At 51.7% G+C, this 23,886-nt stretch overlaps 1 protein-coding gene across 3 annotated transcripts in view; it reads right to left on the reverse strand.

Annotated features, from left to right (window-relative positions):
- The window catches only part of NHEJ1 (non-homologous end joining factor 1), a 166,473-nt gene that overhangs the window by 122,208 nt on the left and 20,379 nt on the right, over positions 1 to 23,886 (reverse strand). For all 3 annotated transcript variants that reach the window (XM_032791661.2, XM_075070339.1, XM_075070340.1), the window contains exon 5: positions 16,361 to 16,419. In XM_032791661.2, coding sequence (XP_032647552.1) covers positions 16,361 to 16,419 — 59 coding nt within the window. The remainder of the gene's footprint in view (positions 1 to 16,360; positions 16,420 to 23,886) is intronic.

The raw sequence follows: 23,886 nt of genomic DNA on the forward strand, positions 1-23,886 counted from the left end.
TTCTCAGTCACAAGATGGGAAATGGCCACTGGGTCCTATCGAGTCCATGACCCTTAGGCAAGGCAGGCTTATTCTCCAGCACCTCATCCAACCCAGGGTAAGTGCCCCAAGGCCTTCCACCACCTCCCTCACAACCTGTCAGGAGAGCTGGGTGACTGGCCCTGGCTTACGCAGGAGCGGGCACAAGCTGGAACGGTGGCAGGAGCAGTCTGTTAGAATTCCTAGGTATCCAGGAGCATCCCCAACAAGGTAGAGACACTGAGCAGACTGAAGTGACTGCTTTCATTAGGAGCTTATACACTTGCCTTGGGGTCACCAATTAGACCCTTGCTTACGGGTTGGACTTGCAGCTAATTACCTCAAATCAGGTGCAGAGTCAGAGCACTCAAAGACCACTGGGGCTCAGGGATGACTCAGCAATTCAGAACACTCACCACACAGCCATTAGGAATCTTTATCCGATATTCAATCTCATTTTTCCCTGTACTGTTTTCATCTGACCTCTCCTTGTTACACTCCTTGAACAACCAACTGCTATAATCTGGGCATCAGCGGATCGATTCAGCAGAAACTCCCCACTTTCCAGGAAGTCCTGAACAATCCTGTGAATCATGGGTAACAGAAACCTTACTCAGAGGCATGCAAAGCAGGAAACTGACTAAAGCGACTACGGGCCAGCCAGCACCGAGCGGAGAATTGGTGGGTATCACCAGAGCTACTAGTGCTTTATTTTGGGGAAGGGTGGAGTGGTGGATCAATGGGAGCAGAGTATTGTGCAACACACAGCCACAGCAAAGTCCATCTGCTGGGGAGCAGCCTTGGGAGACAAATGGGTGTTCTCAGCCGCGTGAGAGAAGGAAACGGGAGACTATCAACCACATGTATTTATGTATTTTAATAATTCCCTGGTTTCCAATGGAAAGCCACGTGCCCCTTTGATAATGAGGTATTGGCCCCACTGAAGCCCCCATATGTATTTGTATGAATGCATGTAAGCAGTAAAATGTATAAATAGGTTATATACACGTCTCTCTATAAGTTGTCTATATATTTGTGTGTATATGTGTCCACACACATATACAGATTTATTTGTGTTTTTAGAGTGGTTCAGGATACATTCCAAGACTAAATTCCAGCCAGCATTGGAGCCAAGAACATCACTCAGCCAGGCATAATCTGCCCTCTCTGCCTAAGCATACACTAAACACAGAAAGGGAGAGGTATAAATAGACAGAGAAATACATGAATGTCCCTGTTTCCTTACACAGATAAATACATACACAGCATGGAGCAGGCAACCACAGGAAAGCTAAGAGAACTGCTCAGGGGCCACTAGACCGGATTCAATTCAGAGGCTCAGATTATATCTAATACTGCACCTCACTAGGGCACAAAACATCGATGGTGGTGTTACTTCCTGCACAGATGTGCCCAGCTGCTCTGGACAATGCTCTCCACCTCTTGGCACTGCCTGGCACACCAGTCAGCTCAGAGCAGCGGTTCCACTAGCACAGAGAAAAGAAGCTGTGGACTGAAAGAGGAGTGGGATACAACTGGTGGGGGATGGGCAGGAAGGCAGGAGAGGAGCTAGCAAAGGAAAGGCCCTTGCTCACCAGCAGGGCCACTTCAGGGAACACCCTGATTATTATTTTATAGAACCAAAAAGGGTGCTGGGCACTGCACAGAAGACACAGTCCCTGCCCCAAAGAGCTTGCAATCTCAATTTGAGACATGACACAGCAAGTGGAACAGTAGGGACAGGATGAGTGGGACAAGGAGGGTGACAGTGAGGCAGACAGCTCAGCCACGTGCACAGCGCTGCTGCTCTCTCCAGCCTGTCCGTTTTGTAAGGCACACTAGTACAAGTCACTGACTCAGCAAGCCAGGCGAGGCAGTTACAGACCAAGAATTTCAGAGCTGATGTGATGGGAAAGGGCGAGCCAGTGGAGAGATTCAGAGTGAGATGACATGATATGGTCATTTACACTATGTAGGGCTGCTGCAAGCACTTGGTAAAATACACAGTGCCAGAATCAGGGGGTTATGCAGCACCACTGCTCAGGCCTTGGTGACTGGAAGGTAGGTCCCTACTATTTCTGGGACCCTTTGTATTTCATGTCTTTAGTTGGGGCACCTTGTCTGCCACGCTTCCCCGAGCCAACATGGAGGGATTGGTTTTGTTAGCCATGTTTACACCAGAATCCTGGCAAAGCCCAAAGTGGAAAATTGCATTCTGCTCACTCTGCATTGCCCCTGCAATTTCAGCTGTATAGGAGAGTACCCTTCTCCCCTAAAGAGCCAGGAAGCATGGTGGTGTGGCTGTTGAACAGCTGCTGCACTCCGTCCCAGCATTGGCTGCATGTCAGTGGCAGGGAAGTGATTCCAAAGCTTAGGCATGTGAGACAGCATTAAGCCTAAACTGTCTCTGACAGTGGGCATCTTGTGTGGCCGCAGACTCAGGAAGACAGGCCAGCAGGAAACAGCAATGCTGTGACGGCTCCACAACAAGAAACTGAAACTGCAAATGTTATGGAGGCTCTCTCTACACTGCAGACATCACAGCCGTACCGCTATAGCTGTGTCACTGTAAGGTCTCCCATGTAGCCACTCTATGCCAATGGGAGAGAGCTCTCTCGCAGGCATCATTAAACCACCCCCAACGAGCAGCTGTAGATATGTCGGCGGGAGAGCATCTCCTGCTGACATAGCGTTGTACACACGATTCTTTTGTCGGTGTAACTTATGTCGGTCAGGGACGTGGTTTTTTCACACCCCTGATCAACAAAAGTTTTACTGACAAAAGCCTAAGTGAAAAGTTCAATTCTAGCAAGCAGAGCAATAAAGAGAGGAGTCCTTGGGGCCAAAGAGATGCTTGGGAGACAACAAGGACTAACTCCAGTGTTTTCACCCATTCCTGGAGCACCTATCACCATGACAGTCCCAAACATTAAAAGCAAAACCCAAAAGCAACATGCTTCACCCACCTTCTCATTCCTTAACACTAAAATCTCCCCGCTCCCCCAAGCGCTGCCCAGCACCTACTGCCGCTCCCCTCCAGACTGCAGTTTAAATAACCTGCTCCAAACCTGCTTAGTTTCTATACCAGCAGCCAGGTCATCTCTGCTTTGAGCAGGGGGTTGGACTAGATGACCCCCTGAAGTCTCTTCCAACCCTTATCGTCTGTGATTCTATGGTTAAAGCAGAGCCTTTCCTATTCGTACAGAATGATCCCTCTGCACGGCATTCCCCAGGACCCAGGAAATTCCATCCCTCCCCTCTTTACACCATCTGCTCCAGCACGCAGAGACCCTGGGCTTCCCTTGCCTAGCTGCCCCATGCACAGAACCAGAAGCAATTCAAAGAAACTCCCACAGGGCCCTGGACCCACACCTTCCTCCTCATAATAATATTCTTATGTGGCAATTTACTAAGTGGTCAGTATCACTGCCCCATTCTACAGAGCACAGAGAGGGGAAGGGACTTGCCCAAGGCACCCAGGCATGGAACAGGAATAGACCACAGCTCTTCTGAGTCCCTGTCCAGGGCTCTCTCCACCAGGACACACTGCCTCTTCTGGCATCCAGGATCTCTCTCCTACCAATACATATCACAACCACAGCTCTTCTACACACACACAAAGCATCTGAGGAGCTGTTTTCACCCTGTTCTTCCCACCCATCCAGGATAGTAGGCCAGGCCGGGCCTGCTCCACTACAGTCTCCTTTGGCAAAGTTATGAAAGAAACTGCAGCCGATGGATCACATGGTCCCTCTAGAAAAACCCTGCAAGGGCGCTGCCATAGGGCTCAGTTCACTCCTTCACATATCATTATCCAACCAGTCCCCACAGGGAAGAGGGACAGCCCGAGCCTTAAACCAGACTAGGCAGAGGGCTAGGGGTGTACAATAGGCTTAACCTTGCATCCGCCTTGGGGGCAAGCTGGATGGGCCAGGATGAATTTCTCAGCTCTAGTGCTCTGAACTAGTGCCCCAGTCCACCCCGGGGCAGTGAGAGGACTCAGTGGGGCAGGGAGGCCTGGCTTCTTTGCCCTGTACTGTGTCCTCCCCATTACTGCTCCCGGCTGTTCAAGATGCAGGTCTGCCAGCCACATACCCAGCAACACTGGGCCTAGCTAGTGCCTCATCACAGCACCACCACCCCAAGGACCCAGCAGTGCCCTCCTGAGCTCCAGACAAGCTGCAGAAGACTGAAGGAGGCACAGCCAGAGTTTGGAGGGAATGAAGGAGATCTGGGAGGAATCTCCCCTCCCAAAGTCTTCCAGGCCCACAGCATTCTGAAGGGGGACAGGGGCTCTGAGCAGGGCTTTCCCCTCTCAGTGCTCCCGTTTGAGTTCAGACCTGGCACTGACTCAAACCACTGCTTGCTGACATGAGATCAATCACTCCATGAGCTGCTCCTCTGCAGCTATGCATGTCCCGTGCCCGTGCACATGCCTGGCACTCCCCTCACCAGCCTGGCCCCCTTTTCCCAGCCTGCACTTGCCCTCACTCTTCCTGTTCTTTATTTATTACGCTTCATACAGCAAAGCATCTTGATGACCAGCCCAGGGGTGGTGTGGGAAACAGTTGCAGAGGAGGGGCCCTGCACATGCTGGAACTGGCTCTGGATTTCAGACCATATAAGAACCTGAGTCCACAGCTACCTGTGCTCATTTTTCCCCAGAAGTCAGGGTGCCAGCCCTGGTGTTCTGGCCACACTCCATTCTGCCTCCCTATGCAACCACCCCTTCAATTTCAACTAGATACAAAACTCTCCTTCACCTCCTTGCCGAACAGGCTGCACAGCACAGTCAAGTGGCTGTTCATTAGCTGCCATGTCCGTCATGCCCCAGAGGGGGCTTTTCTCAGCGCTAGGAGAAGCAGTTTCTACACTGTGTATGGTCCAATCCTTCAATCTTTACTCAAAGCTCCTGCTGAAGTCAACAGAACCTGAGCTGGGGTGGCAGGGTCAAGCCTACAGTGCATAAGCTGGTCTGGGCGGGAAGGTGCCGAAGCAGAGTTGGTGTGGGCGGAGGCAAAGCAGGGCTCATGACGTGTGCTGTGGAGTCTGGATGGCTCACCTTATCACATACCCCAGAACACGTGCTGTGCAACCTATGCGACGAGAGATTCCAATACTGTGGAACAGTCGCTGCCGCAGTCACCGGGGGTTAAGCCTCAGGCCCCCCACCCCACCCAGGAGGGAACATGCTAGTGGATCATCCCTCCAGCCAGCCCACTCACCACGGTGACTCAAGTGTCCCAAGCACAGCCCTTGGGGCAGGGAGGGGGAGGGGACACAGGGCTTGCCGGAATCACAACCATTAGGCCCACAGCCAGCCCGGTCCCAGCCCTGTTCCTGGGGGCTTGTTCCCTGCCCATGGTCTGGGCTCTATTTCGGGCAGCCTGCTGCCCTGGGGCTGCTGTGCCGAGTCTGGTTTTAGCAGCATGCAGCTCCGCTGACTCACCGCTTGTGTAAACGGCCTGTGGTTCCCCTGCATCGGCTGGGAATGCAAGTGCCGGCCAAGTTCCTGCCTCACCTGATTATGCCTAAATAAATAAATAAATAAATAAAGCCACTCTGCCATCTGCCACATGCCTTAATGGCAAACAGACGGGGAGAGGCCAGAGCTCACACTCCACAGCACAGGGGCCAGGATCACTCCCCAAACCCACTCTGGTGCTAGCTATGCAGCACAGTTAAAGGGGGCTGAGACTGCTCCTCAGCCCGCACGCTACTACATGTGCCCTTCCAGAGACCCCCCATTAAAGCCTGCATGGTCCCATGTGCTTTTGCACAGAACATGCACCTACGCAAGGACTCGCACACACAGTCACACACTGACATGCACCCTTGTGCAGTCCTCCATGCGCTCTCAAGCAGACTCACCCCTTGCACAGCCCCACGTGTGATCTCACATGTGCTTTTGTGCTCATCCTTGCACTGGCAAGGTGCACGCTTACACCTCCCCACCTTCAATAAAGCACATGCGCCTTTGCACACGTGCCCTTGTATTGGCCCACTTGCACACGCACACACTCTCCCTGGCAGACACACACCTATGCCAACATGGTCTCACCCTGGGGCACCCCCACCCACATACACTTGCATACTACAAACAGGCAGGCACGTGATCTCTTACCCAGGCTGTGCCCCTGCCAAGGCCCACACATGGGGCAAGAGACTGAGAAGCAGGAACAAGAAGCTTTAAACAAGGCTAGCTCATTTCTGCAGCCTAGCCAACTCCTTCCGTAACTCCAACTTCATGACTCAACCGCTCTGCTGGCCACAGGCAGTCATGACAGTGAGAGATCACCACATCATCGTGGACAGGGACAGATTTGGTCTAGCTTGGGTAACCAGTGAGAGGCCTGGCCAGTACGAGACACTCGTACTAAGGTGAACAGGCAGGATTGCTTCATTTCCCAAGTAGTCAACTGCTAATCTGCTAGAGAAAGAGCCCCACATAGGCCTGGTCCTCTCTCCACAGCCTGCCCTGAGCCTGCCTCTAAGACAGCCTGGGGGCCTGGCACCCCTTGGAACCAGATGTTCCCTGGACTGCTGCCAACAAAGCTCTGGTGATACAGCCCCTTTCCTGGTCCCCATCCTGGCCTGGCAAGATCCAAAAGGCTCTGGCTCAGCCAGATCAAGGCCAGGCCACCTGGTCCCCACCTGCCAGGTCACTACTGCTCATGACCTTCCAGGTTCATGACTGATTTTGGAGGTTGCATACAACAAGCCAACGTGAGGGAGCAACGCCACTGGCTGGCTGGGGTTCCAGCTCCATGGGTTTATGGGATGGAACCACCCAGATCAGAATTCAGCATCCTCCCCAGGAAGCTCAATGTGAAGCCCACAACGTCGCTCCTGGGAAGACACAAGGAAATGAAACAGATGCGAGAGAGAAGAGCCCAGGGATGACAGCAGTGGCAACACTTCCCTCCCTGGCCCACTTCCTAAGCCCCCACGCTGGGAGTCTTATTGAGAGGTGGAGGCCATGCAGAGGGGAGGAGGGATAATGGGGATTTAAAATCATTAATAGCCCCTTTCATCCAAAGACTCGTGCCGCATGAGAGAGGAGATGGTACGTCGCAGCGCCACACCGCACCTGTGCATGGCTCCCATCAAGCAGCCCTGCAGTGCCCAGTGCCATGCCCTGCAGGAGTCCCTGCTCTTGGCCAGCCACAGCTGCAAAGCCACAACCACCTTGTGCTAATTAAAACCATTCCCCTTAGGAAGTAGGCAGACGGTTGCTTCCTCCCCTGCTGCCCGGAGCTGGCTCGTGTTTAAGGGCCGCTGTCCCCACCCTGTGTAACACGCAGCCCACCACCAGCTTCAGCTCTTAAACAAACACAGGCCACTTCTCTCCATGGGCTTATTTTTAGTGCTTATACAAAGGGAGAGGCAGAGGGCGGGGGGAGTCAGGCAGAGTGCAGGCAGGGGATGGGCTGGGCCAGGCCAGCCAATATGCCTCACTCCTGACCTGTGAATGACACAAGGTTCTTCCCTTCCCCTGCCCCCTCCGGCACTTCCAGCCCCTGCCACACAGGGCAGCCGGGGGCCAGAGGGGCTCCTCCGGACAGACATTTCTCCAGCCCTAGACCCCAGCCCACACATCAGACTCTCATTTGAGCAACACGGTAGCTTGTTGGGAGATCCAGGCAATACTGATCTAATGCACAGGCCTCTCCCCTCTTGAGCACTAAGACCCTCACCTCTTCTCCTCCGAGGACACAGGCTCCACCTGTCTCACAGGTTCCCTCCCCATGAGACCCATCTCCCCATGCTGCCTGGAGGGGGCCTGCCCTGCCACAGTGAGGGAAACGCGCCTCCTTGGCACCTCTCCCAGCCTAATGCCTCCGGGGAGGGAAAGGACGGCACTGCACTGTGACCCCTGGTCTCCCTGACGTCAGCAGGTAGTGCTCTCAGCCACCCCATGAGCTCCATGCCTGCTCCCGCTCACCCTGTCTGCCTCAGCCAGCAATGCGCTGGAAGTTGGCTGTTTGTTTATCTTCTTATTCAGCATTGCTTATTTTGATGGCACATCCTCCGAGCTCAGCCCAGGTCGACTTGTGAACCTTCCGCATCCTGTTTGCCGAAGCCCTGCTCTGCAAGCCAAGTGTGCCGGGCGGCCAGAGGCCCAACACAGCAGCCACCGGGTGCACTGGCCACAGCAGATAAAAATATTCACGACGAAACATCCTGGGGCACGGGGGTCTATATTTGAACTGATTGTATCTGCGTGTTTATCCAAGCAGGCTTGATTGCTGCTCTATTGGGACAGAGCAGCCAAAACAAGCTTGGCTCCACAGGCCCGGCTTCCCTCAAAGCTTCGGGGGGGTTACTGGAGAGAGGAACCTGTTGCTTTTGCGTGACGGGGGCTGAGCACTGCAGTGTAGTACTAAATTCCAGACCCAGGAGCAATGTTCCTCTGCTGCCTAGGACTCCTCCAGGGCAGCGAGGTGGGGAGCAGGAAACAGGCCCCACCGCTGCTCAGACCTGGTATGTTCTCTGCTGACCAGCTGGCATTAACCAGGCAGCGATCTGGGAGGGAAAAACCCAAACCAAATTAAAAAGCATCAGGCGCCAAAGTGCTCTAAGGCCAAAAAAACCCTAAACTAGCTCACAGAGTAAGTCACCAACCACAAAGACAGAGGATGGTCCTGTGGTTAAGGCACTGGCCTGGAACCCAGGAGATCTGAGCTCTATTCCTGGCTCTGTCAGACTCCCTGTGAGACCTTGGGAAAGTCACCTTGCCCCCGTGCCTCAGTTTCCCACCTGTAAAATGGGGTGATGTTTGTGACATGTTCAGATTCCATAGTGATGAGAACACATAAAAGCCTAAAAATGCAACCACCACTTGGCCTATGTCCAAAGGACACCGATTCACCCATCCTGCCATCAGTTTGTGCTGGCTTGGGCCTGCCACCTCCACGGTCACAGGAGCTCAACCCTCACACATTGGCCCATGACACAGCCCCCAGGTGATGCTTCGCAAATCCCATGCTCAGGAACAGGAGGCCTTGTGCCAACAACCCGCAATGAGTGAACAAGGGCCAGTCTGTGTTGTGAGTGAGAGCAGGAGTGTGCGGAAGTTCAACAGGCACCTCCTGATTCAGGAGCGCACTCCTTGGCAAGAACTGGGAAGGACACCAGAGCTTTGTTGCCATTGCCTGCACAGGGAGCACCATGCTAACCTGCCAGGGGGTCAGCCATGCAGTAACCCAGAGCAGCACGCTCTCCTTCACCACAGAGCACTGCAGGGAACAGCACACACCCGAAATCTAGACAACCACCCAGTGTCACTTGCAGACCTCAGCACCAGGCACCTCCCCAACAGGGGCAACACACCTGCCTAGCCTTCATGGTCGTAAACATGAGCTTCCACTGGCAGAGCAAGTGTACCGTTGTTAATCTGTACTGCAGTAGCACCTGCTGGCTTCAGACCCAGTGTGCTGGACACTGGCAGACACATCCCAGAGAGCCAGTCCCCACCCCAAGGAGCTCACAGTCCATGCAGGGACATGTGCATGCGTCTGCAGATGGTCTGGAGCAATAATTCTGCCTCCTTCACTTATCTCAGTGAGGTATCCAGTGATGGCACTTGCAATCTCAGCATTAACTATTTACTTGCTGAACATCTGAGCAGAGAGAATGGGGGAAGGAAATGAGGCCTCCTGCCAGGATGCAAATGGAGGAGAGCCACATCTGCAAGGAAGGGAGAAAAAGAAACTAAGGTGGCAAAGGCAGAGAAGCAATGGGTAGAAGCAGCAGGCTAGTAACAGAGAATCTATTTCCCTTGGTTTCAGAGTGGTAGCCGTGTTAGTCTGTATCAGCAAAAATGAGGAGTCCTTGTGGCACCTTAGATGGCACCTTATCTCTAAGGTGCCACAAGGACTCCTCGTTGTTATTCCCCCTGGAGCAATGCTAAACATGACAATAAAGCACTGAACAAAGAACAGCAATAGCTGAATTAATCGCCCCTTGCCACGGGATTGCATTCCAGTGCCTGAGCAGGCTTGGTTTGTATGGAAAAGGGTGTTTCTAGTTCTCCTGCTCGCAAAGATACCTGGGAAACGTGAAGAGAGTCTCCAACAAGGTCAGACAATGATCTAACAATCTCTTCTGGCCTTACAATCTATGAATCAACACCTGCCTAGGTCTGCAGACAGCAAGAACAGAGCCACCCAGAGGGAGAGGCAAGTGGGGCAATTTGCCCTAGGCTCCGGGCCCTGCAGGTCCAGGTCTTCGGCAGCATTTCGGCAGCGGGGGGCCCTTCAGCGGCTCTGGGTCTTCGGTGGCCGGGGGCCCTTCAGTGCTGCCAAAGCATAGAGCGACTGAAGGGCCCCCCCGCCGCCAAAATGCCGCCGAAGACCTGGACCGCCGCAGGGTAAGCACAAGCGCCGCAGCTCCCCCGCTTTGTCCCAGGCCCCCTGAATCCTCTGGGCGACCCTGAGCAAGAAGCCTTTGCTCCAAAAGGTGCAACCTGCTTCATTCATCTAAATGGCACGCTAACCCTGAACCCTAACAACAATATAAAGCACAACACTGTTCACTATGCCACTGCTCTTCATGTTAGCAGATAGATCCAGCTGACATGCTGGCCCCACAATCCCCAACCGCCTCTCCTCAGGTGCCAAAGCCTCAACTGCCCCCTTCCCAGCTACCAGCCCCCCTGGCTTCAAGCTTACCCAAATCCACGACACCATTGTGCATTGCCAACATAAAAATCCATGGTGCTTTGAAACACAGAAAGGGGAGACAGTGTAAAATAAAGTGAATGTAATAAATAACCCGGGGAGGAGAGTGGGAGCTGCACTGTTGTTTGTGCTCCTAGTTCGTTCATTAACAAAGCCCATTTTTAGTATAAATGAAGCTGTCCCAACATTTTAGTGAGCAGGCTGGGAAGCCAAGAACCTTGCCACTGAATTTAGGTCCAGCTTCACACAGAGCTCAAGGGGCCTTGGGCCAGATTTTTAAGGTATTTAGGCACCACTAGGCTTCTAGCTGCATCTTAAGGTGCCTAAATACCTTTGACAGTCTGGCCCCTTTGACTCCAGTGAAGCTGGACAGTGCTCAAAGATGCTCATTATTTACACTTTCCCATCACCACTGGCTTGTTGTGCTGACAAAAGCTGTCGGGTCTGTCTTGGTTTGGGCTCTGCCTTTTTTCCCCTAGTTGCTTACTGTTCTGCCTGCTCCCAGCAGCTGCTCATGAATGAATTCTTGCCAAACACCATGATAGAAGTTTCTTAAATTTATAACTAAGCCCAGGGAAAGTCTTAGTTATAAATTTAAGTCTTAAATTTATAACTAAGTTTCTTAAATTTATAACTAAGACTTTGATGGAAAACTCCCCACGATTAGTCAGAACACCCTGAGCAGCTAAGTGAGCACATACCCAGTGAGAAGACATATTTCAACAGCGACCATCAAAGCCGGTCTCAGGTGTACCTATCCCTGCTTCACGACCTCCATTCAATTAATGGGATAGATCTCTCTTTCACTGGGGACTGCCGTTCTTCCCAGCAAGGACCCAATCCAGAAAGTACAGCTGAGAGAGCTGGCTCCGCAGTTAAAAAGCCATGGCAACCAGTCTTACGAAGCTGTGGGAAGAGAAGTCTCCGATTTCCAGTGATTTCCACTGGGGATGCCAACTCAACCCTACCCTGCATCAGCACAGTCAAGACGATAGCTCCTCTCCAACTGGCAAATATTCATTGTTGTGATTAAACTGATGACAATTTAAAGTTGTGTTTCACGCATTCGCAGAGCTTCAGGCCAAAAGAAACCAACAGATCATCTGCTCTGATCTCCTTATATCACAGGCCCTTGTTTTTCATCCATTTACTCCTGTATTGAGCTCAATAACTTATGAGTAAAGTATATCTTCCAAAAAGGCATCCAGCCTGGATATGAGGCCATCAAGAGATGGAGAATCCACTACTTCCTTGGGAGTTTGATCCCAACTTTTCTATTAATTTGCCCAGGCATGATGTCAGGCTGACTAGCATATAGACACCAGAGTTATCCCACTTGCCCTTTCTGAATACTGGCACAACATTAGCACTCTACTAGTCTTCTGGAAGTTCCCTGATATGCCAAGATTTATTAAAAATTCACATCAGCAGGCCAAAGATCTCCTCAGCTAGTTCTTTTATGACTCTTGGATTCAAGTTATCTGGGCCTGCTGATTTTAAAATGCTTACCCAGCAGATATTTAACAAGTATCAGAGGGGCAGCCGTGTTGGTCTGGATCTGTAAAAGCAGCAAAGAGTCCTGTGGCACCTTATAGACTAAATATGTCTGTTAAGTCTATAAGGCGCCACAGGACTCTCTGCTAGATATTTAACATCCTCCTCACTTACGAATGAACTGAAAAATATTTTATCATCCTCAGCTAATCACCTCACGTGATATGAGCACATCACCCTGCTTCTTTCCAAATAAAGAACAGAAACATTTATAGATCACTTTTGCTTTCACTGCATCATTAACAATTTTACGATCTCCACCTAGCAACAGGCCTATACCATTGTTAAGATTTCTTTTGTTTCTAATATACTTAAACTCTTTCTTATTGTCCTTAGCCCTGCCAGCCAGGGATTCTTCCCTAATGTCTTTAGCTTACCTTATCAATTTTCTACACTTCATAACTTCCAATTTATATTGATTGACAGCTACTTCCTTTTTTCTTTCCCCCTCCATTTGTTATACATTGCTTTTTATTTTGAATTGCTGCCTTCTCTTCACCACTGAGCCAAAGTTGTCCTCTTTCTTGATTGTTCAGTCATGGCTTTTTGACCAGCTAATAAATACTTTTTAAAGAACACTCAATTTTCATTCCCATTCTTCTTTCTAAATTTTTCCTCTCAGTCAATTTTTATCAGCCTTAGGAATTAGCTCTTTTTAAGCAGCAGGAATATATATTTTTGGTTGGTACTGTCCTTTGTTTGCCCACATTGAATGTAAACAGATCATAATCACTGGTCCCTAAGCAATCACCAACTTCCAGTTCAGCAATTAATTCATCTTTATCTGTTATAATGAGATCCAATATAGAGTTTCCCCATACTAGATACAACTCCTTTTATGTTAGGAAATTATCACCTATATTTTTTAGAAACTCCAGTGACGTTTTCTATTGGCTACATGAGACTTCCAGCAGATGTCTCCCTGATTGAAGTTCCCCATGATAACACAATTGTCCCCACACACACATTACAGACAGGTACTTAAGCAGTAACTCATCCTGTTCTCTGGTTTGATTTGGTGGTACATAACAGACCCCCACTGGTACCCACTCCTGGGCTCTGCTAGTTAGCACAGAGACTGGAATGTATTTCATCATCCTTATACGACATGAGTCTATCATCCTGCTTCTTTCCAAATACAGAATATAAACATTTATTGAGAACTTCTGCCTTCTCTGGATCATTATTAACATAGGACACAGGACTGGAAGGAACCTTCTGGGTCAACAAGTCCAGTCTGCTATCACAGAACAACCCCATCATATTATCTCATTCATAAATGTATCAAGGTCCATTTTAAAACCAGAAAGGTGTCTTGCCCACACTCCTCCTGCTGGGGGGTCAGAAACTGTCTTCTAATTCCCAGTCTACATTCATGCCTGCCCAGTTTATCCCCATTTGTTCTTGAACAATTAACAATTTTAGTGTTCTAGTGATTGCTCTGGTTCATAAGTCAGTGCAATGACCAGAATCTCTGGCATTTTCCTTTAAAATCCTGAATTCTTCACAGTGTGTGTGTTGGATTTTGGAGCAGATGTGCTAAACCAAGTGGCAGGCTGTAATGAATACGGGACAGCAGGTTCTATGTATTTTAGCACTCCTCCCATTTCCCTTCTCCCTCTCCAGCCCTGTCCAGCCAGGAAGCCTCAGCAGCCACTTGCCCAAACAATTAGCCGGTAAAAAAACTTTTGAGAAAAAGCCAAACAATTGCAGGGATGCCAGACAGAGCATGAGTCACCTAGCTGTCAGCAGCAAATGAAGCTGGACTTTGGACGGCAGCCTCCTTGCCCCTTGCTCTACATCTCACCTCAGGATGCAGCTAGTTTAACTAGACGAGGAGTAAAGGCAGTTTTGACTGGGGGCTGCTGGCAAGTGGGAGGCGCTGGGGACCTGATGTGGGGGGTAGGTGGGGCTGACATATTACTATGGCTCTTTGGCAATGTACACTGGTAAATTCTGGCTCCTTCTCGGGCTCAGGTTGGCCGCCCCTGCTCCGGGCTAACAGCACACGCAGGGAGCACACGCAGTGTGACGGAGGAACAGGACTGAAGCAAACGCACACCCAGCTGTGCCTCTGACTCGTGTGCTGGCTTCTCAGATCTCTCTGCCAATGAAACAGAGACCAAGTCGAAGGACCCAGAGCTGGATCCCAGTGGCAATACTGAGACAGAGATGCACTGTCCCAACCAGTGGCATTGAGCAATCACTCCACTTCCCTGCATGTGTCACTCTTCAGAATACAGGCAACAGGAGCACTTAACAAGTATTAACCTTCAGCAGGGAGAGAGCTGCCCCCCAACCTGCTCCTTCTAGAGAGCCCCACAGATCCAGGCAGCCACCATCCATTCCTGCTCTGCCTCTGCCACAGCCTGGGCAACTAGCTGCCCGCCCCAAAATGCCACACAAGGAGCAGCAAGAATGCAGCCAGCTCAGAAGGCAGCATTCCCCAGTGGCTCGGACACCGACTCTACACATTTCACCCAGATAACAGCAGTGTCTTTCCAATTCAAGCATTAAGGGGAACATCTTCCTGGGGATATCATCACCAGTTTGTGTGTGAACATGCAGGTTTGCTTCTCTCTCAGTGAGCACGTGTCCACCCTTCTGTGACTGCAGCCCTTTCTGCATAGGCCTTCCACATGGGGTAGGGGAGCATGTACGGTGACCAGATGTCCTGATTTTATAGGGACAGTCCTGATGTTTGGGTCTTGTTTTTATGTAGTGTGACAGACTCAGGCCAGTGGAGTACAGGAGTCTGGCAGAGGACAAATATACTGGTCACTGGGTAAGTAGTTTTCTGTTCCCTGAGTGACCAGAGCAGGGTCTGCACTATAGTCAGGAACTTGCTAGAACCAATTAAGGCAGACAGGCTGATTAGAATACCTGCAGCCAATCAAGGCAGGCTAATCAGGGCACCTGGGGTTTAAAAGGCGCTCTCTCCAGTCAGATGGGGGAGGAGCCAGAGGAGAGGAAGTGCATGCGAGGAACTGGGAGTAAGAGACACAAGGAGCTGAGACCGAGAGGGTGTGCTGCTGGAGGACTAAGGAGTACAAGCGTTATCAGACATCAGGAGGAAGGTCCTATGGTGAGGATAAAGAAGGTGTTTGGAGGAGGCCTTGGGGAAGTAGCCCAGGGAGATGTAGCTGTCACACAGCTGTTACAAGAGGCACTATAGACAGCTGCAAATCCATAGGGCCCTGGGCTGGAACTTGGAGGGTGGGCCCAGGTTCCCCCCAAACCTCCCAACTCCTGATCAGACACAGGAGGAGCTGATCCAGACTGTGGGGGAGATCACTGAGGTGAGCAAATCTGCCAATAAGCGCAGGACCCACCAAGGTAGAGGAGGAACTTTGTCACAACAGGTTCCTATTACCCCTCACCCCCATCCCAATTTTTCACACTTGCTGTCTGGTCACCGTAGGAGCATGCTAGGCATCTGTCTGCAGCAGCATGGCAGAGTTTTCCAGAGTCCCCACCACCAGCTGTCGATCCTACTAGGAGTGTTAAGTGGGTTCTGCTGACTCATGGAGGTGGGTTGCTCATTACTCATCTGGACAGAAGGAAGATGGGAGCAGCTCCAGGAGAGGGAGAGGATAAAGGATGTGGGCTGAGAGGGCTGGGAAAGAAGCCCTAGGAGCAACCCAGCTTGGGGAGAAGGACTGAGCTGGATGTTATTTTAGGGCTCAGTCACAAAGGGAGAGCCAGGATGGTCCCAGCTAGTCTCCCAACAGGCCACCTCTCCACATAACCCCAGAGACAGACGCAAGTGTTTGAAATTGCAAAGGCAGCAGCTGCTCATTTAGATTTGTCACCTCAGGACCAGAGTGGGACCCAGGCCCATTGCGCTGCATTGGCTCAAGCCAGCCATGGCTTTATCTGCCTCAACACACTGCTCAAAAGTCACTAACCACACCAGGCAATGCTACCCCTTGCATACCACAGCGCACTAAGCCAAGTGGGCAACAGCCCAGGGCACTGGGCCATGCTAAGACAAGCGGCTGATGGCCCAGGGCGCTGGGCCACACTAAGATGAGTAGGCCAAGGTGTGTTAACATAAACACACCCAGGTCCTCTTTGCACTATCACACAGCAGCATCTTTCCCTACCTCATCCACAAACTTCTGCAGAAACGACTTCTCCTGGAAGGGCTCGGTCCTCAGGCGTCCTGCAAGAGAGATGGGAGTGTGAGCAGGGCCAGCAGCACCAGCCTGGCCAAACACTCCAGCTCACTACCTGCACTCTCTGTGACAGGGAGATGAAAGGAGAGAGTGCCTGGTTTTTTTATTGAATTACCTGGGGGAGCTACGAAGCCATGTAATACCTACACAGGACACTGGCAGCGCCCGTCAGGAGAGAGGGAACCCCAGTACTCATCAGCCCTGGCACCAGGGCCCATTAGGAAAGCATTACAGCCAAGAAGAGCTTGGTGGCTGACAAGCATTGCCCAGACATTTCTCCAGTCCTGTGACATTGACATGAACTGCAACCATATAGATCATTGTTGCAACTACTGTTATATATTTGCAGCAAACATTGTACAAAGGTTGTCAAGTGAGGTGTCTATGACAAGGTTATGGTTTGCTGGTTATGATTATGCACTCTATGTGCATGGATCATTTTTGTATTTAAAGTTATAAGTATTGGCTGTAGACTGTCTGTATTTCACACTTGTGCTGTGCTTCTGGGTGACACCCCAGACAAGTTGGGGTTAGCTCTGCCTGGCCTACTTGATGGCCCATTAAGGACCATCAGCGACACAACTGACCCACTGAGAGAGGCAGATACACCTTGTAACTCAGCAAGGCAGGGACAGGCCTATGGACAGGACTGTAAGGGGGTTTTCATGCCATGTGCAGAGTAGCTTGTGTTTGGAACAAAGGAAGCACAGGCTGCATGGCAAGAGACTATAAAAGGAAGCTGCATCTCCTCCATTTTGTCTTTAATCCTGCTTCTTGCCTCTGGAGGAACTTTGCTACAAACTGAAGCTCTGAACAAAGGACTGAATGACCCATCCAAGCTCTGGATGTACTCCAGAGACTTGATTTGAACCTGCAGTTTATTCCATCACCGTTACAAGTCTGAACCAAGAACTTTGCCATTACTGCATGTAATTGATTCCATTTAACCAATTCTGGCTCTCATCTATATTTCTTTTTATGAATAAACCTTCAGATTTTAGATTCTAAAGGATTGGCAACAGCATGATTTATGGGTAAGATCTGACTTGCATATTGGTCTGGGGCTTGGTTCTTTGGGATCTAGAGAACCATTTTTCTTTTACTGGGGTATTGGTTTTCATAACCATTCATCCCCACAAGGAGTGGTGCTGGTGGTGATACTAGGTAACTGGAGAGTCTAAGGGAATTGCTTGTATGACTTATGGTTAGCCAGTGGGGTGAGACCGAAGTCCTCTCTGTTTGGCTGGTTTGGTTTGCCTCAGTAGTGAAGGACCCCCAGCCTTGGGCTGTGACTGCCCTGCTCTAAGCAATTTGTCCTGAATTGATACTCTCAGTTGTGTCCCGCCAAAGGCAGAATCCTTACAGGGCCAAGACATGACGACACAGCAGGAGTCCTCCAGGTCACTCAGGGTGGTGGGAAAACCATCTCGGGAAACCCATTAGTAACCATGACAACATGAAGAAGACAGTCCCTGAGGCCTGAATGAGGGCAGATTTGCACCTCAGCAGCGGTCAGCTGGGAAACCACCACAAGAAAGCCCCTTCCTAATGACAGTCGCCCTTTCAGCAAAGCAGCCCCATCCTCACTGGGGCTACAGCTGTCTGCCCTGAGACAGCACAGGGTTTCAAAGGCCCCTTAGGCAAACTCGGCTTCAGCATTGTCTGCAAGTTTGGAAACATGCTCCAGCCTTTAGGGTTTCCTGCAGTTCAGCAAACACAGCTCCCAGCCCAGGGCAGACAAGTCCAAGGACCTACGGTCAGCTCCCTAGGATGGCTGGGTGAGGAGTACCCTGCAGTGTGAAGCTCCCTGTTCCCAGTGACTCTGTGTTGCAGCAAGGGGGCTTGGGAATGACTGCTGCCATTACATTCCTGGGGAGAGGCACCCCCATCTCCCACACAACTGTCCCCAAATGGATGGGGAGATGTTCTGGCTGCCTAGAGCAGCACTTCCACAGTGGGCCCCCTCTTAGCACACGAGCCAAGGAGCGAGGCGTAAGCACCTCACAGAAATGCTGAAGGCTTTGGCTAGCACTGACCATGAGGATGAGGCTACCTGCACCTGGAACTCCCAGCAGCCTATAGATAGCATTCTCCCCAAATCCCCATCATTGCCTGCACCTCAGCCTAAGCTTATTGCTCCCCAGCCCACTGGAAGCCGTTGTGCTGCCCTAGAACCACCACCAGCAGCAGCAGCAAGAGGCAAACACATACATTTTGGTGTGTGTCAGAAAAATGGAGACTGCCATTCCAACCTTCCTCTGCAGCCCAGCTGAGATGGAGGAGGGTCTCCCTCTGCTCCCACTCCTTCAAGCACAGAACTCACCCAGAGACTACTGCCTCAGAGCGAGGACCATCATCTTCCCCAGCACCTTGCAGTGGCATCCCACCATGCTGCTCTGAAGACCCAGAGTCAAAAGGTAAAACGGTTACTTACTTTTCTGTAACTGTTGTTCTTTGAGATGTGCTGCTCATATCGATTCCAGTTAGGTGTGTGCGCACGTCGCATGCAAGGATGTCGGAAACTTTTTCCCTAGCAGCTACCTGTCGGGCCAGCTGGGGAGCCCCCTGGAATGGCGCCAAAATGGCAATCTATATAAGACCCTGCCGGCCCAACCCCCTTTCAGTTCCTTCTTGCTGGCTGCTCTGACAGAGGGGAAGGTGGGAGGGATGGAATAGATGTGAGCTACACAACTCAAAGAACAACAGTTACAGAAAGGTAAGTAACCGTTTTTTCTTCGATTGCTCATATCAGTTCCAGTTAGCTGACTCCCAAGCCTTGCCTCAGAGGTGGGGTCGGAATCAAGGAACCGCAGATTGAAGAATCGCTCTGCCAAAGGCTGCATCATCCCAAGAGTGGGCTGGACGATGGCATAGTGGGACGTGAAGGTATGAACCGAGGCCCACGTGGCAGCCCTGCACATCTCCTGGAGAGGAATGTGTGCCAGGAAGGCAGCTGATGATGCCTGAGCTCCCATGGAGTGAGCCGTAACAGCAGGCGGAGGGACGTTTGCCAGATTATACAACCACGAATACAACCAGTGATCCACAAAGATATTCACTGAGAGGAGACTGGGGTGCCTTTCATCTGAGTTGTTTTACAAAAGGGCTTTGTCTGCTCTATACAGAAGGCAAATGCCCTTCTAACGTTGAGAGCATGGAGGCGTGGTTCACGTAGGTCAGCATGCAGTTTTGGGTAGAAAACTAGTAGGATGCAGCACCCTGGCTCACATGGAAGCGGGACACCACTTTTGGTAGGAAGGCTGGATGAGGTCTTAGTTGGACTTATTGAAGATGGTATAGGGCAGCTCACACATGAGAGCCCGTAGTTCGGGCACTCAATGTGCGGATGTGATGGCACGAGGAAGGTGCCCTTCCAGGAGAGAGAGAGAAGAGAGCAGGTGGCCAGCGGCTCGAAAGGAGGGCCCATAAGGCAGGAGAGGACCAAGTTAATGTCCCATGCAGGCACGGGTGGCTTTGTTGGAGGGTGGATTTTCTCCAAGCCTTTGAGGAAACGCCACACAACCAGGTGTGCGAACACCAAGCATCCCATCGCGCCTGGGTGAAATGCAGAAATGGCCACAAGGTGGACCTTAAGGGATCCAAAGGCTAGGTGCTGGCCCTTCAAGGACACCAGGTAGTCAAAGATGCATGGAATGGAAGCCTGGAGCAGGAGCACCTGCCGCTGAGTGCACCAGCTGAAAAACCTCTTCCACTTAGCCTCATGGGTAATCCTAGTCAACGGCTTGCGACTTTCCAGAAGCACCCGCCTTATCAAATCCGAACAGGCACATTCAGACTGGTTCAGTCACGGATCCTCCAGGCTGTGAAGTGGAACGACTGAAGGTCCGGGTGTGGGAGACAACCGTGGTTCTGAGAAATGAGGTCGGCGCTGCGAGGGAGACGCAGGGGAGCCTGAATTGACAGGTCCAGCAGGGTCAGGTACCAACACTGACGCAGCCAGGCAGGGGCTACCAGTATGATATCTGCCTTGCCCCCGCGGACCTTGAGGAGCACCTTGTGAACCAGTGGGAATGGTGGAAAGGCATAAAGCGACTGGCCCGACCACTTGATCTGGAAGGCGTCTGCTATGGAGCCCGGGCTGTGACCCCGGAAGGAACAAAGCTGGGCACTTTCTGTTGGTCCACAAAGTCTGACGAAGTGGGTATTCACCCACGAAAGCTCACGCTCCAAAACGTCTGTTAGTCTATAAGGTGCCACAGGATTCTCTGCTGCTTTTACAGATCCAGACTAACACAGCTACCCCTCTGATACAAGTCAACTCGGAGACCCCCAGGTGCGGAAAATGGAAAGTATGATAGCTGGGTGTATCGACCATTCGTGGGTAAGAAAACACCTGCTCAAGCTGTCCACCAGAAAGTTCTGGGCACCCAGCAGGTACGAAGCTGGAAGGCTGATGGAGTGGGCTAAGCGGAAGTCCCACAGAAGGAGGGTTTCTTGGCAAAACAGCGATGACTGGGCTTTGCCTTGCTTGTTCAGGTAGAACATGGCTGTGGTGTTGTCCATTGGGACTGCTACACAGTGGCCCCGCAAATGAGGGAGAAAGGCTTGACATGCAAGGCGTATCGCCCTGAGCTCTTTGATGCTGATGTGCAGCAACAGCTCACTTTCGTGCCATAAGCCCTGCGTTGTGAGGCTCCCAAGGTGGGCTCCCCATCCCAGGGCAGATGTGTCTGTACCCAGGGTTAGGGTGGGTTGGGGGGGATAGAACAGGACCCCGGCACCCACCATCTGGGGGTCCAGCCACCACTGCAGGGAGTTGAGTGTGCACTTCGGGACCATGAGGATCATTTCTGGGCTATTGCATCCCAGTCAACAGGCAGACACCAACCACATCTGAAGCGCCTGAGTCTTAGCCTGGCATGTTGCACCACATATGTACAGGACACCATGTGACCCAGCAGTCTGAGGCACTGCCTTGCTGTGGTGGTGGGAAACTTGCAGAGGCTGGTAATTAAGCATGCTATAGCCAGGCACTGTGCTTCTTGAAGGAAAGCCCTCGCTTGATTTGCGTCCAGGACTGCACCTATAAACTCAATTGTTTGAATAGGGGCAAGGATGGACTTGGTGAGGTTTACCATGATACCAAAGCAAGTGAATGTGTCCTGAGACTGGACATGATGGTGAGACTGGCCCTGTATAAGCCAGTTGTCTAGGTACATGAAGACGTTAACATGGTGTCAGCGAAGAAAAGCGGCCATGACCACCATGCACCTGGTAAAGATGTGAGAAGCTGTGCACAAGCCAAACGGGAGGGCTGTGAATTGATACTGCATCTTGCCCACCACGAAGCGGAGGAAACGTCTGTGAGGCACAGTAATCAAAATGTGAAAGTACACATCTTTCATATCGAAAGTAGCATACCAGTCTCCCGGATCCAGTGAAGGGATGATATTGGCTAAGGCAGTGGTCCCCAACCTCTTCGTCTGGCGACCGTGGCGGCGGTCGAGCATCCGCTGAAATGCCAAATTTCGGCAGAGATGCCTCTCGATGACGTCACTTGTCGGCAGCAAGCAGCGTCATCGAGAGGCATCGCTGCCGAAATGCCGCAGAAATTCGGCAGCATTTCGGCAGATGCTCGACCGCCGGCCAGGATGCGGGTGCATTTAGATGCCCCCGCAGGCATCATGGCGCCTGCAGGCACCGCGTTGGGGACTTCTGGGCTAAGGAGACCATACAGAACTTTAGGTTGACAAGTACTTGTTGAGCTCCCTGAGGTCCAGAATAGGTCTTAGGCCTCCCTTTGCCTTCGGGACAATGAAGTAGCGGGAGTAGAAACCCTTGCCCCGAGCTCCTGAGGCACTTCCTCCACTGCCCCTAGGGCAAGGAGGGATTGAACCTCTTGGATGAGGAGTTGCTCGTGAGAAGGGTCCCTGAAGAGGGACAGGGAAGGAGGGTGAGAGGGCAGGATGGAGTGGAAATGGATAGAATATCCTGTCTGCACCATGCGGAAGACCCAAAGGTCCGAGGTAATAAGGGACCAGGCATGGTAGAAACGGGATGGACGACTGAGAAAGGGGTAACTGTCCGGGGTAAGAACTCGTAGTCTGTCCTCCGACACACCTTCAAAATGGCACTTAGGGCCCAGGGGTGACTTAGACTGTCCTTGACCTTGCCCAGGGGAGGGGGAGTGGTTTGCGCGAGACAGTCTAGAGTATCGACCTCTGCAATGAGAAGAGTCCTGCCTTGCTCTAGGAGGGAAAAGGACGTTGCTGGATGGTCTGTGGCCTAAAGGGCTTTCTTTGGTTAGCCGGAGTATGCATACCTACGGACTTAATGGTGTTTCTTGTGTCCTTTAAGGCGGGAATCGGTTTGATCCACAAACAAGTCCTGGCCATCGAAAGGGAGGTCCTGGATGGTATGCTGAACCTCGGGCGGGAGGCCGGAGGACTGGAGCCAGGCATTCTGCCACACAGTGATTCCCTACACCAGAGGGTTATGCAGCGGCAGCATCGAGGGAACCCTGGAGGAAGGTCCTAGCAACCAATTTACCTTCCTCAGCAATGGCCCCCAGTTCTGTACGAGCCTCTGCTGGGAGAAAGTCTTGGAATTTGAGGACCACAGACCAAGAGTTAAAATTGTACCTACTGGGGATCGCCAGTTGGTTAGCGATCCACAGCGAGAGACCCCCCAGTAGAATAAACTTTTCTCCCAAAAAGGTGCAGCCGTTTAGAGTCCTTTGATTTAGGAGCAGGCCCTTGCTGGCCCTGTCTCTTGTTGGCATTTACTGTGTCCACCACAAGCGAACATGGGGCAGGGTGGGTAAAAAGGTATTCATAACCCCTGGTGGGGACAAAGTACTTTCTTTCTACCTCCTTAGCTGTGGGAGGAATGGAGGCCAGGGTTTACCAGAGAGTCTTGGCGTTGTTTTGAATGACTTTATTTATGGAAAGGGCCACCCTAGATTGCCCTTCCAGGCCCAGAATGTCCACCATGGGGTCCTCATCCTTCACAACCTCCTCAATTTGGAGGTTCATATTGAGGGCCATGAACCTCAATAGTTCTTGGAGGACCCTAAATTCCACCGGGCGTGGCCCAGATGTGGATGTGCCAGCCATAGCCTCATCAGAGAAGACAAGGACGATTCCACTGAGAGGGCCGGTACAGATGTAACATCCTGGTCGGCCATGGGTATTTCCTCCTGGGGACCAGGGGAAGCCTCTATCGCAGGCGCTGGCTCCACAGGTTGATCCAGGTCAGGAGGACAGCTAGAGTTGCCTCAGGGGGCCTGGGGCTCGACTGAGACGGCGGCCCTGGGCTTGGTGGTATGCCCAGGGTGTTAAAAATTGCCACTGGGGTTGTCTGTGGGTCGCTGGTGGATCTTGGCCAAGGCTCCCTGGGCAAGAATGAGGGATGTCCGAGACCCCAGAGGCTCTCTCCAACCTGCCAGAGGGGGATTGGGACCGTGACAGCCAAGGAGGGGCGGTGTGGGAGTG

The sequence above is a fragment of the Chelonoidis abingdonii genome, chromosome 10 (assembly GCF_003597395.2).
Source record: "Chelonoidis abingdonii isolate Lonesome George chromosome 10, CheloAbing_2.0, whole genome shotgun sequence".
NCBI lineage: Eukaryota > Metazoa > Chordata > Testudines > Testudinidae > Chelonoidis > Chelonoidis abingdonii.